A 21155-nucleotide genomic window follows, 5' to 3' on the forward strand; every position below is an offset into this window, starting at 1 on the left:
CAAGTGTTCAGGTTGACAGGGACACTAGGTTGCCTGGCTTCACATCCTGGATTAAACTTCAAGCACCTCAGCTTATGCATCTGTGAAAAGGAGGCCATCATAGTGCCCGCTTGGTAGCTTATGTAGCTGTATGTACTGAATGAGTGAATAGATGTAAAACACTAAGGACAATGCTTGGCATGTGGTAAGTGCTCAGTGAGTGTTCATGTGCAGCCATTCCCCTCTGGAATGCCCCAGTATCTCATCCCCACCTTTCAGAATTTAAATAATTTTTCAAGACTCAGGTTAGATGTTGTCTCCTTCATGAATTATTTTGTTATCTCCATCAGCCTCACATGTAGTTTCTCTCACCTGTCACATTGACACATTCTGCCAGCCCTTATAGTTGCATGCATAGTTATCATTTTCCTCTCACAATTGCTGTCTGTGAACAGAATCTGTATTTCATTCCCTAGGTACCACCCAATATATAACAGTGTTTTGTATACACAGCGGGTGCTCAAAAGAATGTGGGCTGAAAGGATTACAAGCCACATATGTAAAATAACCTTATATAAAGGCTCAAAAAGGCAGAACTTTTTACTCTGCACGTTTTGTAGTCAAAGCAACAATGTTTGTTAAGGGCTGTCAAGTGCGACAGAAACTATTCAGGGCTGGAATTTGAAATTCACAGACTTGCAAAGAACCCAATTTTTTTTGAGTCTTTAGTGGCATTTATGCTCAGGAGAAATAGAGAAAGAACTTAAACTTCCAGTGAACATGCCTTCTAGGGAGGAATTAAGTAAGCTGTTGTTTATTTTCCAGCTCACATTGGTAGAGTGTCCCAAAGTCTGTAGTCAGGCAGATGAGAGGGTGAGGGAGAAGAAGGGTGCAAAAACACTGCCATATAAAGTACAGCTAAGAACTGAGCACATCTGGTCTGTAAAAATGACCCAGGAGGGAATAGACACTGTCTCCAAATACCTGAGGTGTGACAATGTAAGACAGGGTTTCTCCACCTGGGAACTCTTGATGTTTGGGGCCAGACAGCTTTCGTTGTGGGCGCTGTCCTGTGTATTGTAGGATGTCTGCAGCCTGCCTGGCCTCCACACAATGCCAGTTGCACCCCCACTAGTGGTAGTGGAGACAACAAAAATGTCTCCAGATATTGCCAGTGTCCCCTGTGGGTTGTTCAACGGCATGAGCTTTGGTCAGGCAAAGCTTTTAAAATGACAAATGTAATGAACTCTCAAAAGTAATACTGAAAGGTATAAACCTACAAGTTGAAGAGTTCTATCTCCTTTTACCAGTCTCATTCCTCAGGGATAAGCAATGTAAGCATGTGGAAGTTGGTAATGCTGTGTCCCACTCTGCTGTAAACTTGGGGATCTGAGTGGTTCTTCACCTCTCTAGGCTTCTATTTGTTCATCTGTAAAAAGGATGATAAAGCCTTCTGGATTGTGAGATTTAACCGACATGACATATAAAGTAGCTAGTAATGGTGTATAATACAATAAATATAGTTATCCTGTTATTATTACTGATTCAGGATTCCATTTGTTATGTGAGCTCCAAACAGGACCTATGAACAGGGGATACAGGGAAGCACATAGATTACAGCCCAGTTCAAAGAAGAAACTTAGAGCTATTGGCAAAAGAGGAGGTAGTGAGGTATGAGGTAATGAGGTCCCTGTTTCTAGAGGCATCCAAGTAGAGTATATTACCAAGATACAGAAATGGAGATATATTTATCAAGAAGGGGTTTGGAGTAGCTACTTCTGAGTACCCTTTCAAATGTGAAATTAAGCAATGACAAATAACATGAGCTGCTTCAAATGCAAAGCAATATAGGCTCTTTAAAATTTTTCTCATTTAAGATCTGTTCCAGGAGGGAAATGTAAATTCTTTGGCAAGGACACCGTTGCAGACTGTCCCTTTTACCGAGGGAAGATTCCAGTTGATCCGTGAGATCCCAACTGACCCAGCCTCTCAGGAGGTTCAGTCTTGGTCTTGCTTGAGGCTCTGCAGCCCTGGCAGCATGTGCTCCACGTGGCCGTCATGTGTGGACTTGAACTGTTTTGTCTGTTGCAGTGTGAGATCAGCTACAGTCTTGTGGCTCAAGGCCTCCTGTTGCATGGATTTAATGCTGGGATATTAAAGCCACATCAGACTCTTTCGCTGTTCCAGATTAGGGCGGCTAAGCCACTGGAGAGTTGTTAACCTAATGGATCCCCTGAAGCAGAATTGCTAAAGAAGGGTGCTGGGCAAGTCCCTGCTAACCATTTCTCCTGTTGGAAACAGTGAGGACTCCAGAAGCAAACCTCCAGCACACTGGAGTACAGTTGCGTGTGTATTTGTCATTTTTTACTGACTAAAGCGGCCATCAACTGTCCTGATTGTTGTCTTCCAGTCACTCCCGGGCTCCACTTCTGTCATTTTGACAATTTTCCACATTGTCCCACCTTCTTCTTTGCTTCTATTTAAATGTTAGAAAAATTCTCAGATTGGATCAGCCACACTTGACCCGCTTACTCTGCAGGAGCTGGGTGTTTGAGCAGTCATGAAGATGTGACAGGTCAGTGGCTTTGCATGGTATTTTTTTTTTTTTATCTTTCCAATAGCAGCCTGCACACAAGTGCTTGCAGTGTTGACAGTATATACCCATAAAGAAGGCTTTAACAGGTGAAATGGGGAGGGCAGTTCCCTATGGAATTCTGACTTCAGATGCTTACCTTTGCTTGGAAATATATTGTGCTGAATGGAATTTTCACGCATCCCAACCAGTGTCTCTCAATAAGGGTGTGGATTCCACTTCCTCTTTCCCGGTCATCCTAAAGGAGGTATGGGAAGTAATAATTGTCTAATAACTCCAGACATTTATTTCATTAATTCGGTCACAGGAAAGCATTTCAGCTGAGAGCACGTGGGCTAGACTATCAGACTAGGTTCAGGCAGGTAGTAGTTTTGTGACCCTAAGAAAGTCATTTAACCTCTCTGTATCTCAGCTTCTTCTTTGATAAGCTATAGACCTAACAGTCTGAAACAGGTAGGGATGGAACAAGTGGGACCCCATCTTGGGATGTGTACCTAACTTGAAAGCATATCCTTGGATGAGCACCTGCTCAAGCACAAGTTTTAGGTTAACCTCACCTGTGATGATTTACTATTAACATTCTTTTTTTCTGAAAGACCTCTGTTCTAGGGCATCAAAGAAACCTTTTGACTAACAGACTGAGATTATAAACTGACATCTGTTAAATGTCAAAGTAGTGCCTCATCCGGAGACATATAGGCATGAAATCATCAAGAAAGAGCAATCATTGTCATACCTCTGAAGCCCTAGACCTTCAAAGGCTGCCTTTACAGACCCCACACTAGCCACTTTCCAAGAGCCCCTGACTTTCTCTTTCTTGTCCACTCCCTGTGTACAAGCTGTCTCTAATAATCTCCACCTGCTTTCTTTCTTTCCAGTTCAGTGTTCATTTCTATAACAATGAAACTCAAGAACCTGGCCTTTGGGGTCCAATAACAAATCTCCTTCATAGGGTTATTCTAGAATGCAGACGATTGGGGTAGAGAACTGTGAACTTACCTCTAAGACATCATGTAGTACTTCATCAAAAATGTTGATGAACACATCATCTTTTATCGATTGCAAACTGGTTGTGCTGTAATCCCCATTAGGGGCCCTGCAAATAGGCACATGGAACCAGAAGCATGAAAACAGGCAAAACAGAAATAATGAGTATTCTAATATCAAAATTTGAAAAATACCCAAATACAAGCATAGTTATGAGAACAAAAGTAGGGCTTTCATTTCAAGGATTTATGCTTCTACAGGGATCCTATAGCATAATACCCCTCACTCCAATGGGAAGGGACTCATCTGGAGGCTGCATACAGAGAAACCTGCTGGCTGGTCCTTGGGGGCCTCCATCCCCCCTATGGTGATCGGTGATCTTTGCATGGCGCCAGCGGCTGGGGCTGAGCTGGCTCAGCAGATGGGCCACATACAAGGTCTCCAGCTGCACACTGGCGCTGCTATGTGGACTCCCTAAGGAACTGGGCTCTGGAAGGTTCTTCTCTAGCAGACCATTCCGTCTTAACCACATCTTATTATACGGCTGGTTGAATGGTCCCTGCCTCCCTCTTGCTTCCCCATACGTAAGTAAAGCAATGCAGAGGGGGTTTACCTCCTGTAATATCACCTGGGATTTCAGTCCAGCCGGGCCAGGCCCCAGGCCGCTCCATGGCCCAGCTCAAGGCTGGGCTATTGCATGCATTTTGTTGAGCATTTGCCTTTACATTCCTTACTCTTTTTGCTTGTACTATGTATAATAGAGGTAGCCGTCCCTCTCTTCTGACATAACTAGTTCTAATCCTTGCCCTGTCTCTAATTTACTGTGTGGCCTTAAGCAAGTCACTGTCCATCTTTGGGTTTCAGTTTCTTTCCTATAAAGTAGAGTTCTGCATTGGATGATTTCTAAGGTTATTCAAGACCTGAAATAGTGAGTCCTTTAATATCTAAAATCATACAATCAAAAATTTTAAATGTCTATGTATTTCTGGTGAGGGAGAAGACATTATGTATGAGAACTAGGGAGTTTCAAATTGACTTAAAGCTTGCCGAGCTGGGGAGACAAGGAAGAAGGGAAATGCAATGTAGGGCAGGGGGCCCGAGGAATGGCAGGCTTAGACTGTAAGCAGCTGGAGCTCAGAGAGGAGGGAGGTGTGCCAGCAATGAGCCTGAGTGTCAAAAGCTGGCCTTTTTCCCATTTTATTCTTGATTGGGGTAAGCTGTGGTTCAAGAGGAAAACCACGGGACCTGGGGTCAGGACGCCTGGTTCTTGCTCCGGCTCACTAGCTATAAACCCTCTCCCCTTAGCCGTTCACCCCCCACCCCAAGCCTCTGTTTGCTTCACATTTCTTCAAAATATCCTATAGTTCTTTACAGAGGAAAATATGCTCACCTAAACGGAAGTTCAAGTTCTTCATGCCAACTGGGGTTTGGCCCTTCAGCCGTCGTCGTGTGGCAAATAGTTCGTTGAAAGGAAACTTCTACAAAAGGGCGTACTAGAACCTTAAAATCAAGAGCAAATCATAAGGGTCCATAACAGTTGAATGGTTTTGCTCTTAGCAGGAGTAGAATATGTTTACTAAAGAGTGTGTTGCCAAATAAAACAAAGCAGAAAACAGAGTATGAAGTTTCTAGGCAATTCTTAAAAACATAAGGAGTGAGATTCTAAGCTGGGATTCCGCATGTGGGTATCACCTGGCCAAGGGGGTAGTCAGCGCTGTGGGTCGGGCTGTGTGTCACTGGGGAGGCAGCATGCCTTTCGCTGAAAGTCCTTGATGATCTTGATGGTTGCTGGAATTTGCTAGGATGGAAAATGTATGAAAAAAAATAAATGATGGAGAAAGTCAAATGATACACTGAGCAAGATGCTTTCTCCAAAGATGGATGGCCCTGATGGGTTTGGCGACAGATACTCTCAGCGTGTGGACACTTCGGAAAACTTTGAGTATGCACCTGTCCTCCTCAGTCCCCAGTGATTGCTACACCCTCTCCAGCTTCTCCCCCTTGGCCTGCATGTCTGGCTCTCTCCTTCTCTCCTCGGAGTGCCTGAGTGGTGGCCTGCCTTCCTCCATAAATGAGAGCCTCAATCCCTCTCAGGTGGCAGGATCCTGAGCTCTCCGACCAGCTTGCCCTGACTCCATCCACTTGCTCTCCCACTGCATTTTCTTTTGAGCCTGTACTCTCCAGGAAGCTCGAGCTTCATAACCCAAGTAAGCGATTTCTCCCTGGGCTTGCCAAGCCTCACTGGGAAAAGACCAGGCACTGGTCAGGGATTCCCAGCTTGATTTAGGATCAATAGGTTTTGCCCTCTTTCCCTATTGAGCTGCTATTCTTAAAGGAAGAAAATAAGATCATATCTAGAGAATCTCTTCCATACACCTTCCCCCTCATCCCAGCAATGCCCTGAATATTTGTACTGAACTTTATGGTTACCAAGTATCTCACATTGATCACTGGGCAAAGGATAAATCATCTCTTTCTACCAGACTGTCATCATACTTCTCTCCAGACAAACTATGAAAAAATAAAAGTGGAACATTTAACACAACAGCTGCTAAAGAAAGCCTTTTTCTCTCAGGAACACCATCAACTACAGCACTGCACAAACGTTTGAGAAGCACCTGCTACATTTTAGGCCCTGTATCAGATGCTGGGGCTGCGAGACAAGTAAGGCACTTCAGCTCAGACTGGGACGGGCTGCAAAGACTAACCGTGCAGAGGGATACACGTTAGATTAGAGGGGTGGGCATGGGACATGAGAGTATAGAGAGGGAGATGAAAAATCCTGTCTAGTTGGATACAAGGAGAGAGGGTAAAGATTTGGGCAGACTTCATGCAAGAATTGGTATCTGCACTGTCTTGATGAGTCTAACTGAAGTGTGTAACACAGAGAATCAGCTTTGCTTCCTTGCAACTATTCGAATGAAATGGGTTAATTCTTAAAAATAAACTCTAAAGAGACCAAAATAAAAACACCTATAAAGTCTTAAAAAGTTTTTTGCCCCACAGTTGAGCTTTGCTCTTAGCCATGAAAGGGTATGGCTCCAGGAAGCAATGCTCTGCCACACTCAAGGACTTAAATGGACATTTACAAGAACAAAATGTTGGGAACAGTTGATTACGATCAGGTCTGTAAGGGGTGGAGGAGTTGGTCAGTAAAAAGAAAAAATAAGGTAAATAGTGGGGTGCAGGATACATTTAAAGGGAAGAATCTAGTGAGGAAAGAAGATTCCTAAAGCTGGAACGGTGCTCCTCTGGGAGTCCGACAGCGCTGGGTGTCCCTGTACTTCCATTTCCCTTTGGTAAAGTAGGGACAGTGGTAGTACTGAGAAGGAAGTAAAATAATGCATATGGAAGTGCCTAGCGGAGTGCCTGGAACACGGTGAATGTACAACAGATGATAGCGGCCCTCATCACACGGGCAAGGGAACCAGCGAAAAGAAGTTTTGATTCTTGGTCCTTCTATCTCTGTTCTCTAAGGGGATAAGATGTTCAGGCTCACCTGACCTGGGGTGGAGGGGTCCCCATTGCCCTAGCATAGTGACAGGTTGTAGGCATGCCTTGCTTCTCTGAGCAGATAGAGGGAAGTCACGTGTATATGCTCCTGGCATGTATGTTTCAGAATCAGCATGTATACCTTTGGGTATCTGCCCAGCTTACACCCACTGCTCTGAGAACGTTCCCACCTTCAGGACTGGTCCTGACGACCCTGCCTCTCTGGCTGTAGTTGATGAGAACATGGATCAACACCCGATCCAAGTCAGGACCTTCAGATTCTCTCCTGAGAAGCGGGTGCTTGGGGGTGGTACCCTATGTGGATGGGGTACTTCTATCCCATGGAGAGAATGAAGCAAATCCACAGCGGGAGGTACTCGAGGAAGGCAGAGGGGCCTCGGAAAACCATCTTCATCTTTACAGTCTGCGATGGAGTTCATCTGTGCCTCTCGTCCTGAGTTCTTTGGGAAATTTAGTCTTTAGCCTAACGTGACTGAGTAGGTTCTGTTACTTGCACCAATAGGGACTTTGACTGTAGCAGGAACCCCGCCCCTCACCCCAGCCCCCTGGCCCCAGCAGAGTAACAACTGTTAAAAATGGAGTGAACATGCTATAAAGGAGCCATCAGCTTGGCTGAGCTCCTGCACATTCCACCCCAGGGCTATTTCGAGGGCTCTCACCTTGTTGCTGGCTTCCTCACTGGAATGTCGTAAGCCTGGATAATGTTCACCAGCAGCTTTATGTCGCCATCAGACAGGTTTGGGGCTGTCACCTTCCTCCGACCTTTTCTCCTTGGCCTCAGTGGGCGTTTCTGTTCAGCCAGCTTGAAAAGGCTTAGCCCCAAAGTGCTAATGATTACAGGGCAGGATTAGGACTCAAAGGAAAAGAAAGGCCTGGAAAATCATGAGACAATTTCCTAAACTGTGACTTACAGTCCCTCACAGGCCCTGAAAAACTGTCTTTTTAAGGGGGATGGAAATCGTCAAGACATCCATTTGGGGAAGACAGTGCTGACATTTCTTTTGGCTACTATTGCTGGGAGGAAGCAAAGCGTGTTCTGGCGCTCCCTGCATCCCCTGCCTTGCTCTCCCCAGTCCCACACCTGCCCTTGCTCTCCTGCTCTCTGCCTTTGCTGGAGCTGGCCCTGCACATGGACCGCCCCCTCCACTCTCCTCCTCAACTGCCCACTCTTCAGGGCCACATCTCCCTGCTGCAGAGGCCCAGCTCCCCCCAGCGCTCCTCAGCCGGCCCCAAGAATGGCAGCTGACGCTTCCAGCCTGGCCTGCTCGGCCACGTCCTGGGCAGTCCCGCTCTCTGGAGTTGGACAAGACTGGCATGCCTCCCAGCTCCGCTATGACCCTGAGCAAATCATCTCACCTCTTTAAGTCTCCATCTCATCCTCTGTAAAATGGGGAGAATGATGCCAAGCTGGGGGTAGTGTGGAGAGGATACAGTGAGGAGGTGTGTGCAAAGCACCGGACACTGGTCTAGAACTCCACATGCCCTAAAACGGTAACTGGAGAGATGCCGATGGATGCCAGCGATTCTGGTGGAGGAGGAGGAGGTGGGACAGGATAGGGGCAGGGGAGCAGGAGGATCATGTTGGGTACACACTTCTTGCAAGATGACAGCGACACAGCTGCTGAATCACAGCAGAAAGGGCCAAGGAGCCAATAATTAAATTCCGGCCCAGAGACTAAACAGAAACACAGATGTGCCTGCATCTGGAAGGCGACGTCATGACCAAGCCAACAGCACCGGGCAAAGCCAGAGCTGCGCAGAGGCCCGCAGGCTGCCGCGCTCACGCTTCCCTGCGCCCCGCGTGCGGGGGCTGCCCCTGCGCTGGCCTGCAGTCCTCTTCCTGAGGGCCACCTGCCAGCTGGCGGGATCGCGGCCCCCGGGGAGCTGCTCTCCGTCTGTTCCCCAGGGTGTCCTGCCCACAGAGCGCGTTTGTCAGCACCTTCCGACCTGGGCAGAGTGCTAGGTGCCTTCCATAGAGTGTTTCTAATCCTCGCGAGGATAATATTGACCCCATTTTTTGCATGAAGAAACTGGAGGCTCTGAGAGGTGACAGGACTTGCTGAAGGCTCAAGAGGAGGAGGAGAGGGGCTGGGTTCAAACTCCGATCACGGAAGCCACAGTCCAATTGCTGCTGCCTCTTTTTTTTTGTATTTAAGTACCATTGATACACAATCTTATGAACAACATTGAACAACATTGTGGTTTCAACATTCACCCATAATATTGAGTTCCCTCCCCCTCCGTTGCAGTCACTGTCCATCAGCGTAGTAAGATACTGTGGAGTCACTACTTGTTTTCTCCGTGCTGTACTGCCTTCCCTGTGACCCACCTACATTATGTGTACTAATCATAATACCTCTTAATCCCCTTCTCCCTCCCTCCCCACCCACCCTCCCCCGAACCACTCCCCTTTGGTAACTGCCAGTCCCTTCTCAGAGTCTGTGAGTCTGCTGCTGTTTTGTTCTTTCAGTTTTGCTTCGTTGTTATACTCCACAAATGAGTGGTCATTTGGTACTTGTCTTTCTCCACCTGGCGTATTTCACTGAGCCTAATACCTCTAGTTCCATCTATGTTGTCCTGCTTCTTTTTTTTTCTAGTACTTACATATATTTATTCATTAACTCATTTAAAATAAGAATAAACCCATTACACACGAACATAATGTAAAACTATGAAAAATAACTATCCTTTCCAAAACAAAGAGAGACATGTTTCATTGCAAATCTTTTTCTGTGTGTGGCTTACTGGCTGCATCTTATTTTTATTACTTTAAATTTATTTTTATTGAGATAGATTTGACATACCACATTGTATAGGGTTAAAGTGGACACCATGGTGGCTTGAAACATTTCCATATTGCAGTATGATTACCACCGTGGTATTAGCCAATCCCTCTACTACTTCACATAATTACTGTTTTATTTTTCTTTTTGTGGTGAGAATGAAGATCTAGTCTCTTAGTAACTTTGAAGTCTGTAATACAATATTGTTGACTCTATTTACTGTGCTGTCATTAGGTCTCCAGAACTTAATTACCTATTGGTTGCAAGTTTGTCTCCTTAGACATCCCAGTTCCCCTTGCCCTCCAGCTCCTGTAACCACCACTCTACTCTGTTTTTGAGTGTGGCTTTTTTGATTCCCTGGGTAAGTCAGATCACGCAGTATTTGTCTTTCTGGGACTTATCTCACTTAGCATAATACCACCAAGGTCCAGGTTGTTGCAAATTACAGTAGATCTCAGTTACTCTGCCAGGATGGCTACTTAACCTGGGGGCCCAGGGACCTTTGCCAGGTGGTCCTATATGGTGCATCCCTTCCCTTTGTCAATACTTCCTTTCTTCCCCAGAGGGGAATCATGCCCTAACACTTTGCTGCCCTCCTAGTGGTCAGCATGGGGACATCCTGGTGGCTGGTTTATATATATATGTAAATATACATATATATATATATATATATACACACACACACACACATATATATATACATACATACATATTCTCTACATTAAATACAGAAATACTTTAAAGCCAAGAACAAACCAAAATTAAAAGAAGAAAGAACATACCCTGAGCCTTCAGAACTTAATGCAGAAAGTAAAGCAGAAAAAGAAAAAGAAAGAAAAGAAATGGGAAAACAGCATACAAAATCATCATGCATTCTAAAGGGTAATTTTCATGACTGAAAAAGAAATGCATTCACTGGACTCTAGGCCTTGGATAACAAGAAAGGGTTTGCATGAATTTATGTGGGCACAGCCTCCCCTCCATGTATGGACGAAGACAAAGCCAAAGACAGGGGCAGCCACGATGGCGCAATTTTTATCTCCTCCCCAAATTGATGGTGGAGCAGAAGTATGAATAGGAAACAACCTTTTTAGGAGACCAAGGGTTTAATCATAGAAAGGGTCCTGAGTTAACGGCCTGCATAAGACCACTGACATAGGAAGTTATCTTTCATCTTTTATGCATTCACCCCAAGGTGAGATGCCCTGAGGACTTATTCTAAATGATAGGGAGAGAAGTAAGCAAATACAGCCAATTCCCAAGTGCTCTGTAAATATACATGTTCCCTGCAGCCCTTGCCCCTCACCACACACACAGCCTCTGCCTCCCAGCTGTGGTGCTGGAAACAGCTCTCCCTGCCACTCAGAACCTCAGTGGGCAAGTTCTCAGCCACCCCACTGCCTGTCGTGGGAGAGTCAGGCCGGCATTGGGATGATGAGAGCAGGTGGAGCCTGTGCCGAGGGAAGCGCTGCCGCACGCAGTGGGATCAGAATGGCTGGCAAAGCTCACGAGGTGGCGGGGGGACATGGGGTCTGCATATGGAGAGGATCTCGTGTGACTTGTTCTAACAGAAACCCCTCACCTAATGTAACCATTAGGCGTTAGGTTTTACGAGTTTCCAGGATTATCAGGGGCCCAATGCATGTGCCACACAAAGATAAAAACATTATATGTACATGGAAGTTTTCATATAATACAATAAAAATCATTTTTATAAGAAGTAACAAAGGATGTGTTTGTCTTTACCTGATATTGGGCACTTCTTCTTCTACTATCAAATCCCCAAGAAGAAAATGGTGTTTTGCAATTAGGAAACGATTTATCACTGATTCTCTAACCTGAGGACAGAAATATGCTTTAAAATGTTCTTGTCATAGAAACGTCACAGTTCACTCCCCGCTCCCACTGAGCCTTCACACTGACGTCACCTCAGTGCAGCCCCTGTCCCCCTGTAGCCCACCTGCACTTTTCTCCCAGCCCCGATCTCCTCCCACTGTAAACCCTCCAGCTCCCCTCACTGGTGTTAGCTCCCTAAGGCACGGTGTCTCCGTTTTGTTCACTGCTATATTCTTGAGACCTGGGCAAGTTGCTGCCAGAAGAGATAGTGAGACTTTGCTGAATGAATGAGTTTACAATTACAAAAAGTAGGATGGGTCTTGAAGGACATACATTTTAGAACTAATCCTTAAGTTCTTCCCCTATTCAGACTGACTTACTCTGTAATTATTCCTTAAAAACAGGACCTCTTACATATCATAAATGGGTTTTTTATACGTAGGTCACAGGTTAGATGAACTGGATGGGAAAAATATTTTGTAGTCACCACAGCATTTCATGCAAGTTAAATTTATTAAAGGAAGGAAGCACAAAAGGATATTTTGATTTTCTAGTACATAAGGGCAGTTACTGTATGGTTTATAAAACTTCTTTGTATTACAAAGGAGATAGGATGCAAACATTCAAATATTAGAAAAATCCTGACTTAAAAATTGAGTCCCTTGTAATCAAACCCCAGTTAAGATAACAAGTGATAATAAACTGCAACTCATCCTAGTGTTTTCGCATGTTCAAAAGATGAAGATAGCTGTTAATCAATTGCATATCTGTAGTTATGAGAAAATAAGTCTAGAGAGATTACATGACTTTTAAGTACCACATAGATACTTAAAAGAATAGAGACCCATTTCTCCCCATATTAGGATGCTGGCTATTTTACCCCCTGTGAGGAGTGTTTACACTGATTTTTCTTACCTGCTGGAGGTACTTGGCCACTATGGCCCTATGGGTATCTATGTGGTCCTTGGTTTCAATTACATTTCTGTCTCGTATTCGTTTCTCATAGTCCTAAAATTAAAAAGGAATAAGTTTATGATTTTAAAGTACTAGTAGTCCCTCATACCCTTCCTGAGATTAGAGAATTTATCACATAGGGTTGAAGTTACAAATTATGGTTCTAAATGTTTCTTCCACCTTCCTCTTAACTTTTGGTTCAAAATTGATCTTTGATGCAGAATCCAGAATTCAGAATCAGTTGGCTGAATTGCTTTATAAGTGGAAGATAAATCCATAGAGTAATTACAGCTTAAAATGTTCATGCAGGAAGAAATAGAGGTCAAAGAGAGCTGCTACAGTTCAAGATGCTAAGTTCACCCAAGCAACTTAGCCAAAGCCTCTGCTTAATCCTGCCTTTTCTATTGTAAGTAAAGCCATTGTAAAGGTGGTAAGCAGCATCTGGCTGCAGCTGACTTGGGCCACCTGTCTTGCTGCTTTGTCTTTCTTTTCCTCTCAGTAAAATGCCCAGGGGACTGCAGTGTCCCCCTTCAGTCCTTCTCTGAAGTACCGAGCATGGCCCCTGACCCAGGCGAGGCAACTCGAGACCTGTTGCCGAGGTTTTCAAACTTGGGACAAGAGGACACATCTCCTCCTGTGGCTGAAACTACTGGACGTGAACTTGGATGATGTTGGAGACTGTGCAGCCACGTAGAGAATCTGTCCACAAAGAGAAATAAAGCCACAGTCCCACGGGAGGCCCGGGCAGGATGGAGAGGGGTCCTGGCAGCATGCAGGCCCTGGATCAGGTGTCTTGAGACACAGATTAATTCCTGGCACTCATGTCTTTAGACGTTTTACCCTATCGTGGGGTTTTTCATTATCCAGTAAACTCCTATGCCTGAGGCATTTCAAACTGGGTTTTTATCACTGACAATCCCAAATCCAAACTAATACAAAGAAGAACCAACCAACCAAAATAGCTTCTGCATAAAATCATACTGGTATTAATCTCTGGTAAATGGCTCTCCATTTACCTCACGGAACACAAACCTGCCTGGCTGGCTTTCACTGGCCTGTCTCATCTACACAGCGTGATTACCAGCAACTCCTCAAAGGCTCCCCACCCCCACGCCCGCCAGATCCCGCCTCTGCCCTGGCCCAGGACGCCCAGCCCTATCCCCCACTTCCTTCCTGCCCCGCCCTCCCCGGGGCTCCCCAAGGCTGGCTCTCCCCCCAGTGTTCACACTGTGCTTTGTGCTTGGTAAATATTTACTGGATTAAAATGGACTTGCATTCCTGTCTAAAACAGGATAATTTACCATATTAGCACTGAAGCTATTTTTTCAACCCTACAATTCTACATTTTGTTGATTTATATGTCATTACGTTGAGACAAAAAGTTTATTTAAGCATCGAAATCAAGAAAAATAATGGAGAAGTTATATAAAGAAAGTGCTAAAGAGAAATCAGTATTGCTATTGAGAAAATAACAACAAAATACCTATGTAATCTTATAGCAAATAGTACAGAAGATATTTTATTATTTTATTAACTCCTTTATGGTAATTCCTTACCTGGAATACCTTTTCCATAATTTCTCGGTCATACACTGGAATTTGCTTGTAATTTCTGAATTCTGGCACCTCTTGGCTTCTAAGATGAAGAAGCCTGAATCGTTTGGATCTACTTAATTCCTCATCAGAAACAAAGTTGAACTCCTGTTGCAGTTGTTCCAGTCGAAAGAAATCAGGGATGTAGGATTCGCCACTGGTGGCCACCTTTGAAAACAAGAAGATGCAAAACTCGAGATGACAGGTAGGTTTCATCCACTGAAATCTGGCTCCAAGCTTTTGGAAATAGAAGCTTAACAGTCATAGACTGAGAGACTTGAAACCTCCAGCATTTCATTTAAAGACAAAATACAATACAAAAGTAATGAGGCAGATGCTGTTAATGTTCATCCAGTAGCTATAGAAAGTACCACAAATCATTTTTTCAAAAAATAAATTTAAAAGTTCATTTTTGGCATATATGCTTCCCTAATAGATGTTATACAAAAATACAGACTGAAAGATGAGATATTTATATCAGTGCATTACTAGGTGCCTACTGGAAATAGGATTACTCATATATACAATGTATATAAAAATGAATAGATGCACTTTAAATATATTTAAGTATTACAAACACTAAATATAGATACTAAACTATTAAAAATGTTTTAATAAAGTACAGTTTAAAATATTTTTAAGTATAACTATAAAAATATATCTAATCGCATATGTAGATAAAGGCTCCAGATCAGCCGAGCAGCTTCCCTGGGCCCCATGGGCATTCTCTCCTGTCTCTGAACAGCTCCTCGTAGCTTGAGTCATTGGGGAGAGAGCCGCAGATGGAACCAGGCGCCAACCTCCAATACCCTTGACGCTGGCACAGAAAGGACAGTTCAGGGAACTGCCTGGGGGCCGCACTCTGCTCAGGCATCTGCTGGACCCTCTGCTGGGTGCTTTGCCCGCTGTGACCTCCTCCTGAGCAGAGGGCAAACCAGGGGGTGCAGATTTGCTTGAGCTTCCCAGTGAGAAGTGTGACTGGGAAGCAAAAATCCTGGTTTGTACAAAGAGACCAGTCAGGCAGGCCATTCCTGTGTTTTATCCTTCTAGGGGAAGGCAAAAAGTTAAATAGAAAAAAATGAAGGTGATACATGTACCACTTTGCTACTGATTGAAAGATAGTAATTGAAATGTCATTTGAAAACTTCACATGGAATAGATGACATTTTAGGTAAGATGGCCTATTCTTTCTAATATTTCTCAAATCCACATTAGGAAGTATGTTGGAAGGAGAGTTTATAAAGACAAAAGTCAGAATAAGCCAAAGCTTGCTCTGGGATTTATCTTAGAGGGACTAGGAGAGAGATGGATACGCTCATCCTGGGCACGGTCACCTGCTGGTGAACTCACGCTGCGAACGTGAGCACCACAGTGCAGTGGCCACTTCCTGGGCCACCTTACTTTTTATGTTTTTGTGGGAATTATGGACACTGCAGTAAAAGTGATTGTTATTGGATACCAAGAAAAATCATTTACTGATAAATATATGTGTCATTTTATTTATAGATTCACTGAAGAATTTTTAAATGACATGATTGATACAAGCAATCTATCTCATAAATACTTAAATGAAACCTAAATGATCTAGCAAATCACCAAACAAGGAAGCAAACAAGCAAAGCCACTGTTTCTGAGAACACCCCTCAGTCCTTCCGGGTGTGATGGAGAACGCAGGGGATCAGAAATCGGGTCGACTAGAATCCCAGGACTCACGAGCTGTGTGGCTTTGAGCAAGTAACTCGGAGTGTCGGAACTCAGTTTCCTCTCTATAGGGGGGTCAAATAAAGCCTTCTTTGGGGTTTTACAGAGGTTAGAGGCTGAGGGCTGGCAGGCTGCGGCTCAGTGCCTCACAACCACACTGTGAGGGCGTCACGGGGTTAGGTCGTGAGGGCTCGTTTCGGTCACACAGGCAGGCAAGGGAAGGGCTGGAATTTAAACCTGCCATTCAGCCCAGCACTCATGTCGTTATTACACACTACTGCATGGTGTGAACAGCAAGTGTGTAAGGTGTGAGCAATTTCTAATACTGTCCTGCCAAGTCGAGAAAGGGCGTGCGCACAGTTCTCCTGCCACATTACCGAGATCAGCTGCATCAGCGGGGCGTTGCTGGGGTCATTCGGGTCGAGCTTGGACTCTGCTGCCCACTTGGCCAACTTTTTCATGTCTGTCAGTCCTGATGTACCAATAGATGAGATGGCATCTGCTCTCTTCAAAGCACTGAAAAAAAGTTGATTCCATGAGACAGACTTGACCCCAGAGCAGTTTGCCTTGGGCCCACAAGATCCCAGGGACAGCACCGCTTCAGGAGGCTATTTGCCTCTATGAGAGAAAAGCTGGTCCTAAGGAAGGACTCTTGCCTTTTTTCTTTACTTGATGACTGCTGTTAGATAGATGTTATGAAGATAATAAAGAAGTATGACTGGTGGGAGAAAATATTTGCAAACCACACATCTAATAAGGTGTTAATATCCTAAATGAATAGGGAACACATATAGCTCAGTAGCAATAAAACAAATAACCTAATTAAAAATGGGCAAAGGAGCTGAATAGTTGACATACTGATGGCCTGTGGGTACATGAAAAGGTGCTCAACACCGCTAATCATCAGGGAAATGCAAGTGAAAACTGCAATGAGATGTCACCTCACACCTGTTAGAATGGCCACTATCCAAAAGAAAAGAAGTAACAGGTGCTGGTAAGATGCAGAGTGAAGGGAGCCCTCCTGCACTGTTTGTGGGAATGTAAATTGGTGCAGCCACTGTGGAAAACAATAGGGAGGGTCCTCAAGAAAGTAAAAGTAGAACTACCATATGATCCAAGAATTCTACTTCCTGAAAGTAGAATTCACTATCCTGAAAGGCATCTGTACCCCCATGTTTACTGCAACATTTTTTACAATAGCCAAGACATGGGAACAACCTAGCGTCCAGTCATGGATGTATGGATAAAGAAGATGTGGTACATTTTTGCACAATGCATTATTATTTGGACATACAAAGAAGGAAATCCTGCTGTTTGAAACATGGACAGACTTTGAGGGCATCATTTTAAACAAATGAGTCAGCAAAGCAATACAAATACTGTATGACCTAAAAAAAGTCTAAAAAATACCAAACTCATAGAAACAGAGAGCAGACTGGTTGTTGCCAGAGCTGAGGTGGGGAGGGGAAATGCATGCAGGTGGTCCACAGGTACAAACTTCCAGTTATAGGATAAACTAGTTCTGGGGATCTAACGTAGAGCATGGTGACTTGAGTTAATGATACTGCATTGCATACTTCAAAGTTGCTAAAAGAGTAGATCTTAAGAGTTCTCATCACAAGGAAAAAAATTTGTGATTAGGTGTCGAGATGGATGTTAACTAAACTTGTTATGGTGATAATTTGGCAATATATACATTTTCCAATCATTTTGTTTTATAACTGAAACTTTTACAAAGTTAGATGTCAACCATATCTCAATACAACTGGGAAAAAAGCAGAATGAATGTAAGGAAAGTAAATGTCACCCATTCCTGCCATACTTCCCAGTACACAAAAGTGTCCCCAGTCCCTGGACCCAGGCTGGTGAAAAGGAGTCTCTGCATCTAGTGCAGGACACCCCAAAGCCTCACTTCTCAGACAGCTGGGGACCACTTGCAGCTGAGGCTAAAATAAAAGAGAAAAAAGAAACATGCAGCCAACTTAAGTACCAACCTTGAAAATGACTAAATTCTGAGGAGGCCAGGGCTGCCATGGGGGAGCTGGGGCTTTAGTAACAGTGCTGCATTTATAGCACCATCCTGAGGAGTTGGAGCTTTGATCCCCAGGAAATTTCCCCAGTGCAAAACTCAATGAGATAAAAGCAAAATGCTTGTATTCAAAGGTATAGACAAGCCTCCCCTGGTGATGGCCACCAATCCCCTGACTGGGGAGGTAAAGGGCAGCAGTGCCTTGGCACTCACACCACCTGGACGTGGATGTTTGTCCCGGGATGGAGAGCACATAAAGGGAGTAAATAAGCTCCATTCTGTTTTTCCACATTTTGAAAATGACTGTCTGTGATGAAAAATGTTTTTTTGATGATCAGGGTAAGTCCTTTTATTTTACAGTGGAGGCAACTTAGGCCCAGGATCGAGTTAAGACACATCTTTTGGGGAAAGACAGAAGCAAGACTCCAACCCAGGGCACCTGGCTCCTGCAGGGCAGGCTGCCTCGTCAGGCATCAACCTTGAGGAGATAGAGCCTGCCTAGGAGTAAACTGGCGAGGCCCAGAGTCCCTTTCTTCTCTTCTGAGTAGAAACCTTGGGATCTAGCAATCAAGGACAGAGACTGAGAATAGGGATTTTCATATAACCAGAAGGTTCTACACCAATCATTATTCACAACAAACCTTTACTGAGGACCAAATAAAGCCAGCTTTATACTACACACTTCTCCCATCTATAAAATGGGGAGTTACTGGGAATACTAAATCAGATAAAGTGCTTTTCACTGTACACTGATAAACATTCAATATTTGTTATGCTATTAATATTTTAATTTTCACCTTAAGAATAATAAAAATCCCTGAAAACATGTACATGAGAATAAAAGGAAAGAATGTGGTATCGCAAACCTTTTTTCCTACTGAACATCATTAATGTGAACACTGTCATTGCCCATCAGTTTATTCTCACCACACATTACCTCCTAAATCCAATGCTCTGCTGTGACAATGGAGGAATTAGAGGTGTCCCATTTTCTCCAATGGCCCATGCCACACTGTTGGACACCTTCCCTGAGGTCATTAGAACCAGTTGATTACTACCGTCAGCTTCAAATGAGAAGGGCACTCCTAGGGAAACACCAGATTAAACAGGATGCTGTTTAGAAAAAGGGAGTGAACCCAGTCCTGGTAAGAAAGCAGACAAAAGGGGGTGGGGGAAGGGACATGTAATTCAAATCAACACCACTGAGCTTCTCCAGGTAATGATGCTCACAGTTGGTCACTGGCTCTGTCTATGACAGCAGAGTGTATATATTTTTAATGAATGAGGCACTTCAGAGTGGGATCATCTGTGTGTACATTATGGTTCTGTCACTTAACAGCTGTGTGACCATGAATAAATTACTTAACTTCCCTGAACCTTAGTTTATGTATAAAACAGGGATAATGATAACACTGCCTTCAAAAGTTTACTGTAAAGACATCATTTATGTACTCATTCGGCAGATACTTATTGGAACTCCTACTGCATGCCAGGCATTATTCTAGGTGATGGAGGTGACAGTAAAGAAGCAAACTGGTAGGAATGCCTCTTCTCATCGAGTTTATATGTGAGTAGGCATGGTGGGCCTTCAAGATAAGTAAGAGAAATGTGTAGTATTTAGGATAATTGTGAAGGAGAAGCATAAATTAGGGAAGATATACAGAAAATGTGTTTTGGGAAGGTAGGAGAGGGTTACACTTTTGGATGGGTGGCCGGGGGAGGCTCCATGAGAGGGGACCTTTGAATAAAGGCCTGAAGAAAGTGAGGAGATAAGACATGTAGGTATCTTGGGAAGGAGCATTCTTGGGAGGAGGAACAAGTAGTGCAAGTGTTCTGAAGTGGAAGTGTGCCTAGACTGAGGAAGAGTGAGCTAAGTGAGGTTTACTTGCAAAACACACAGTGCTTGGCAAACAGGGGCCACTCAACAAATGTTAGCTATTGCTAAGCTACTGTGGTGACAGCAAAGCCTCACTGATTTGGCCTCCACCAATTGGAAATTAATCAGTATGTTCAATCAACTAAAGGAAGAAAAGATTTTTCAAGCATGAAATATAGCAACTTTACACTCTGGAGTTTCAGTTAATATTTCTAATGCAAAACAATATCACTAGTATTCTGTGATAGCATTTTTGTGTTTTTCAAAAGTCTTTCCTTCATATTGAATATCCCATCTTGATCCTCAAAATAACCCTATAAAACACTAAAGGGGGTATATTAGATTCATTTCATCAATAAAAAAAATGATACTCAAAGAGATTGCATAATTAATAGGGTCACAGAGCTTGTCAGTGTCAGAGCTGGAACTAAACTCTAGGTTCAAACTTTTAGACTGGTGATTGGGCTTAAGATTCAAAGAATCCTTGCACATAAATTTCCAGATATGAGCTCACAATAAAAATTGTGATAAATTTCCAGATATGAGCTCAATAAAAACAGACACATGAGGGAACAAGCCACTATGAGCAAGAGGAAACAGAATCAAACCAATAAGCAGATATGTATTGGAATGATCAGATACAAATATTTTTAATGTTTTAAAAAAAATGAGTAATGAATGGATAAAAGAAATGATTGAGAATTTGAAGAAAGGACAAAAAGTCATCAGAATTGACCAGACTGAATGGAAAATAACTAAATAGAATTTGTAGAGGTTAAAAATAAAATAACTGAAATGAGAGACTCAATGATGAGTTTCAATGATAAGACACAGTCAAAGAGAGAATAAATGACTGGGAAGACAGATTTAAAGAAATATACAGAATGTATCAGTGAAACAAGAAGATATCAAATATATTATAGAGAGGGTAAGAAACGTGGACAGAGAAAGTCCATCATATATCTAAAGAGACTTGTCAAAGGAGACAAGAGAGAGAATATTAATTAAAATTCACCCAATTAATTTTTTTCCAAACTTTTCAGCCTCATATATAACACTGTGATGTATGTATTTTTATGTACAAAGCTTTGTCTTCCTCTCAAATTATTTTCTTAGGAAAGGTTCCTAGAAGAAGAATTATGGCCTCCAAGGCATTTTAAAGGTCCTTAATTCGCACTGTCAAACTACTGTATGTTTGTATAGTTATATGAATTTACTGGCTACCAACAGTATGTAAATAATGACCTTGCAAAAAGCTGTATATCCCTGTTTTAAGTTGAAATTCTGATAGCAATTTTATAGTTATCTGGTT

At 43.4% G+C, this 21155-nt stretch overlaps 1 protein-coding gene across 6 annotated transcripts in view; it reads right to left on the minus strand.

Moving 5' to 3' along the window:
- The window catches only part of CC2D2A (coiled-coil and C2 domain containing 2A), a 133406-nt gene that overhangs the window by 37283 nt on the left and 74968 nt on the right, over positions 1 to 21155 (minus strand). For all 6 annotated transcript variants that reach the window (XM_073237816.1, XM_017670565.3, XM_073237820.1 and 3 more), the window contains 10 exons: positions 18905 to 19052; positions 16316 to 16454; positions 14202 to 14405; positions 12607 to 12699; positions 11602 to 11693; positions 7732 to 7899; positions 5252 to 5357; positions 4950 to 5059; positions 3572 to 3668; positions 2712 to 2810 (listed from right to left, as the gene is read on the minus strand). In XM_073237816.1, the coding sequence (XP_073093917.1) occupies positions 2712 to 2810; positions 3572 to 3668; positions 4950 to 5059; positions 5252 to 5357; positions 7732 to 7899; positions 11602 to 11693; positions 12607 to 12699; positions 14202 to 14405; positions 16316 to 16454; positions 18905 to 19052 (1256 nt within the window). The remainder of the gene's footprint in view (positions 1 to 2711; positions 2811 to 3571; positions 3669 to 4949; positions 5060 to 5251; positions 5358 to 7731; positions 7900 to 11601; positions 11694 to 12606; positions 12700 to 14201; positions 14406 to 16315; positions 16455 to 18904; positions 19053 to 21155) is intronic.

The sequence above is a fragment of the Manis javanica genome, chromosome 5 (genome assembly GCF_040802235.1).
Source record: "Manis javanica isolate MJ-LG chromosome 5, MJ_LKY, whole genome shotgun sequence".
In the NCBI taxonomy this organism is placed as follows: domain Eukaryota; kingdom Metazoa; phylum Chordata; class Mammalia; order Pholidota; family Manidae; genus Manis; species Manis javanica.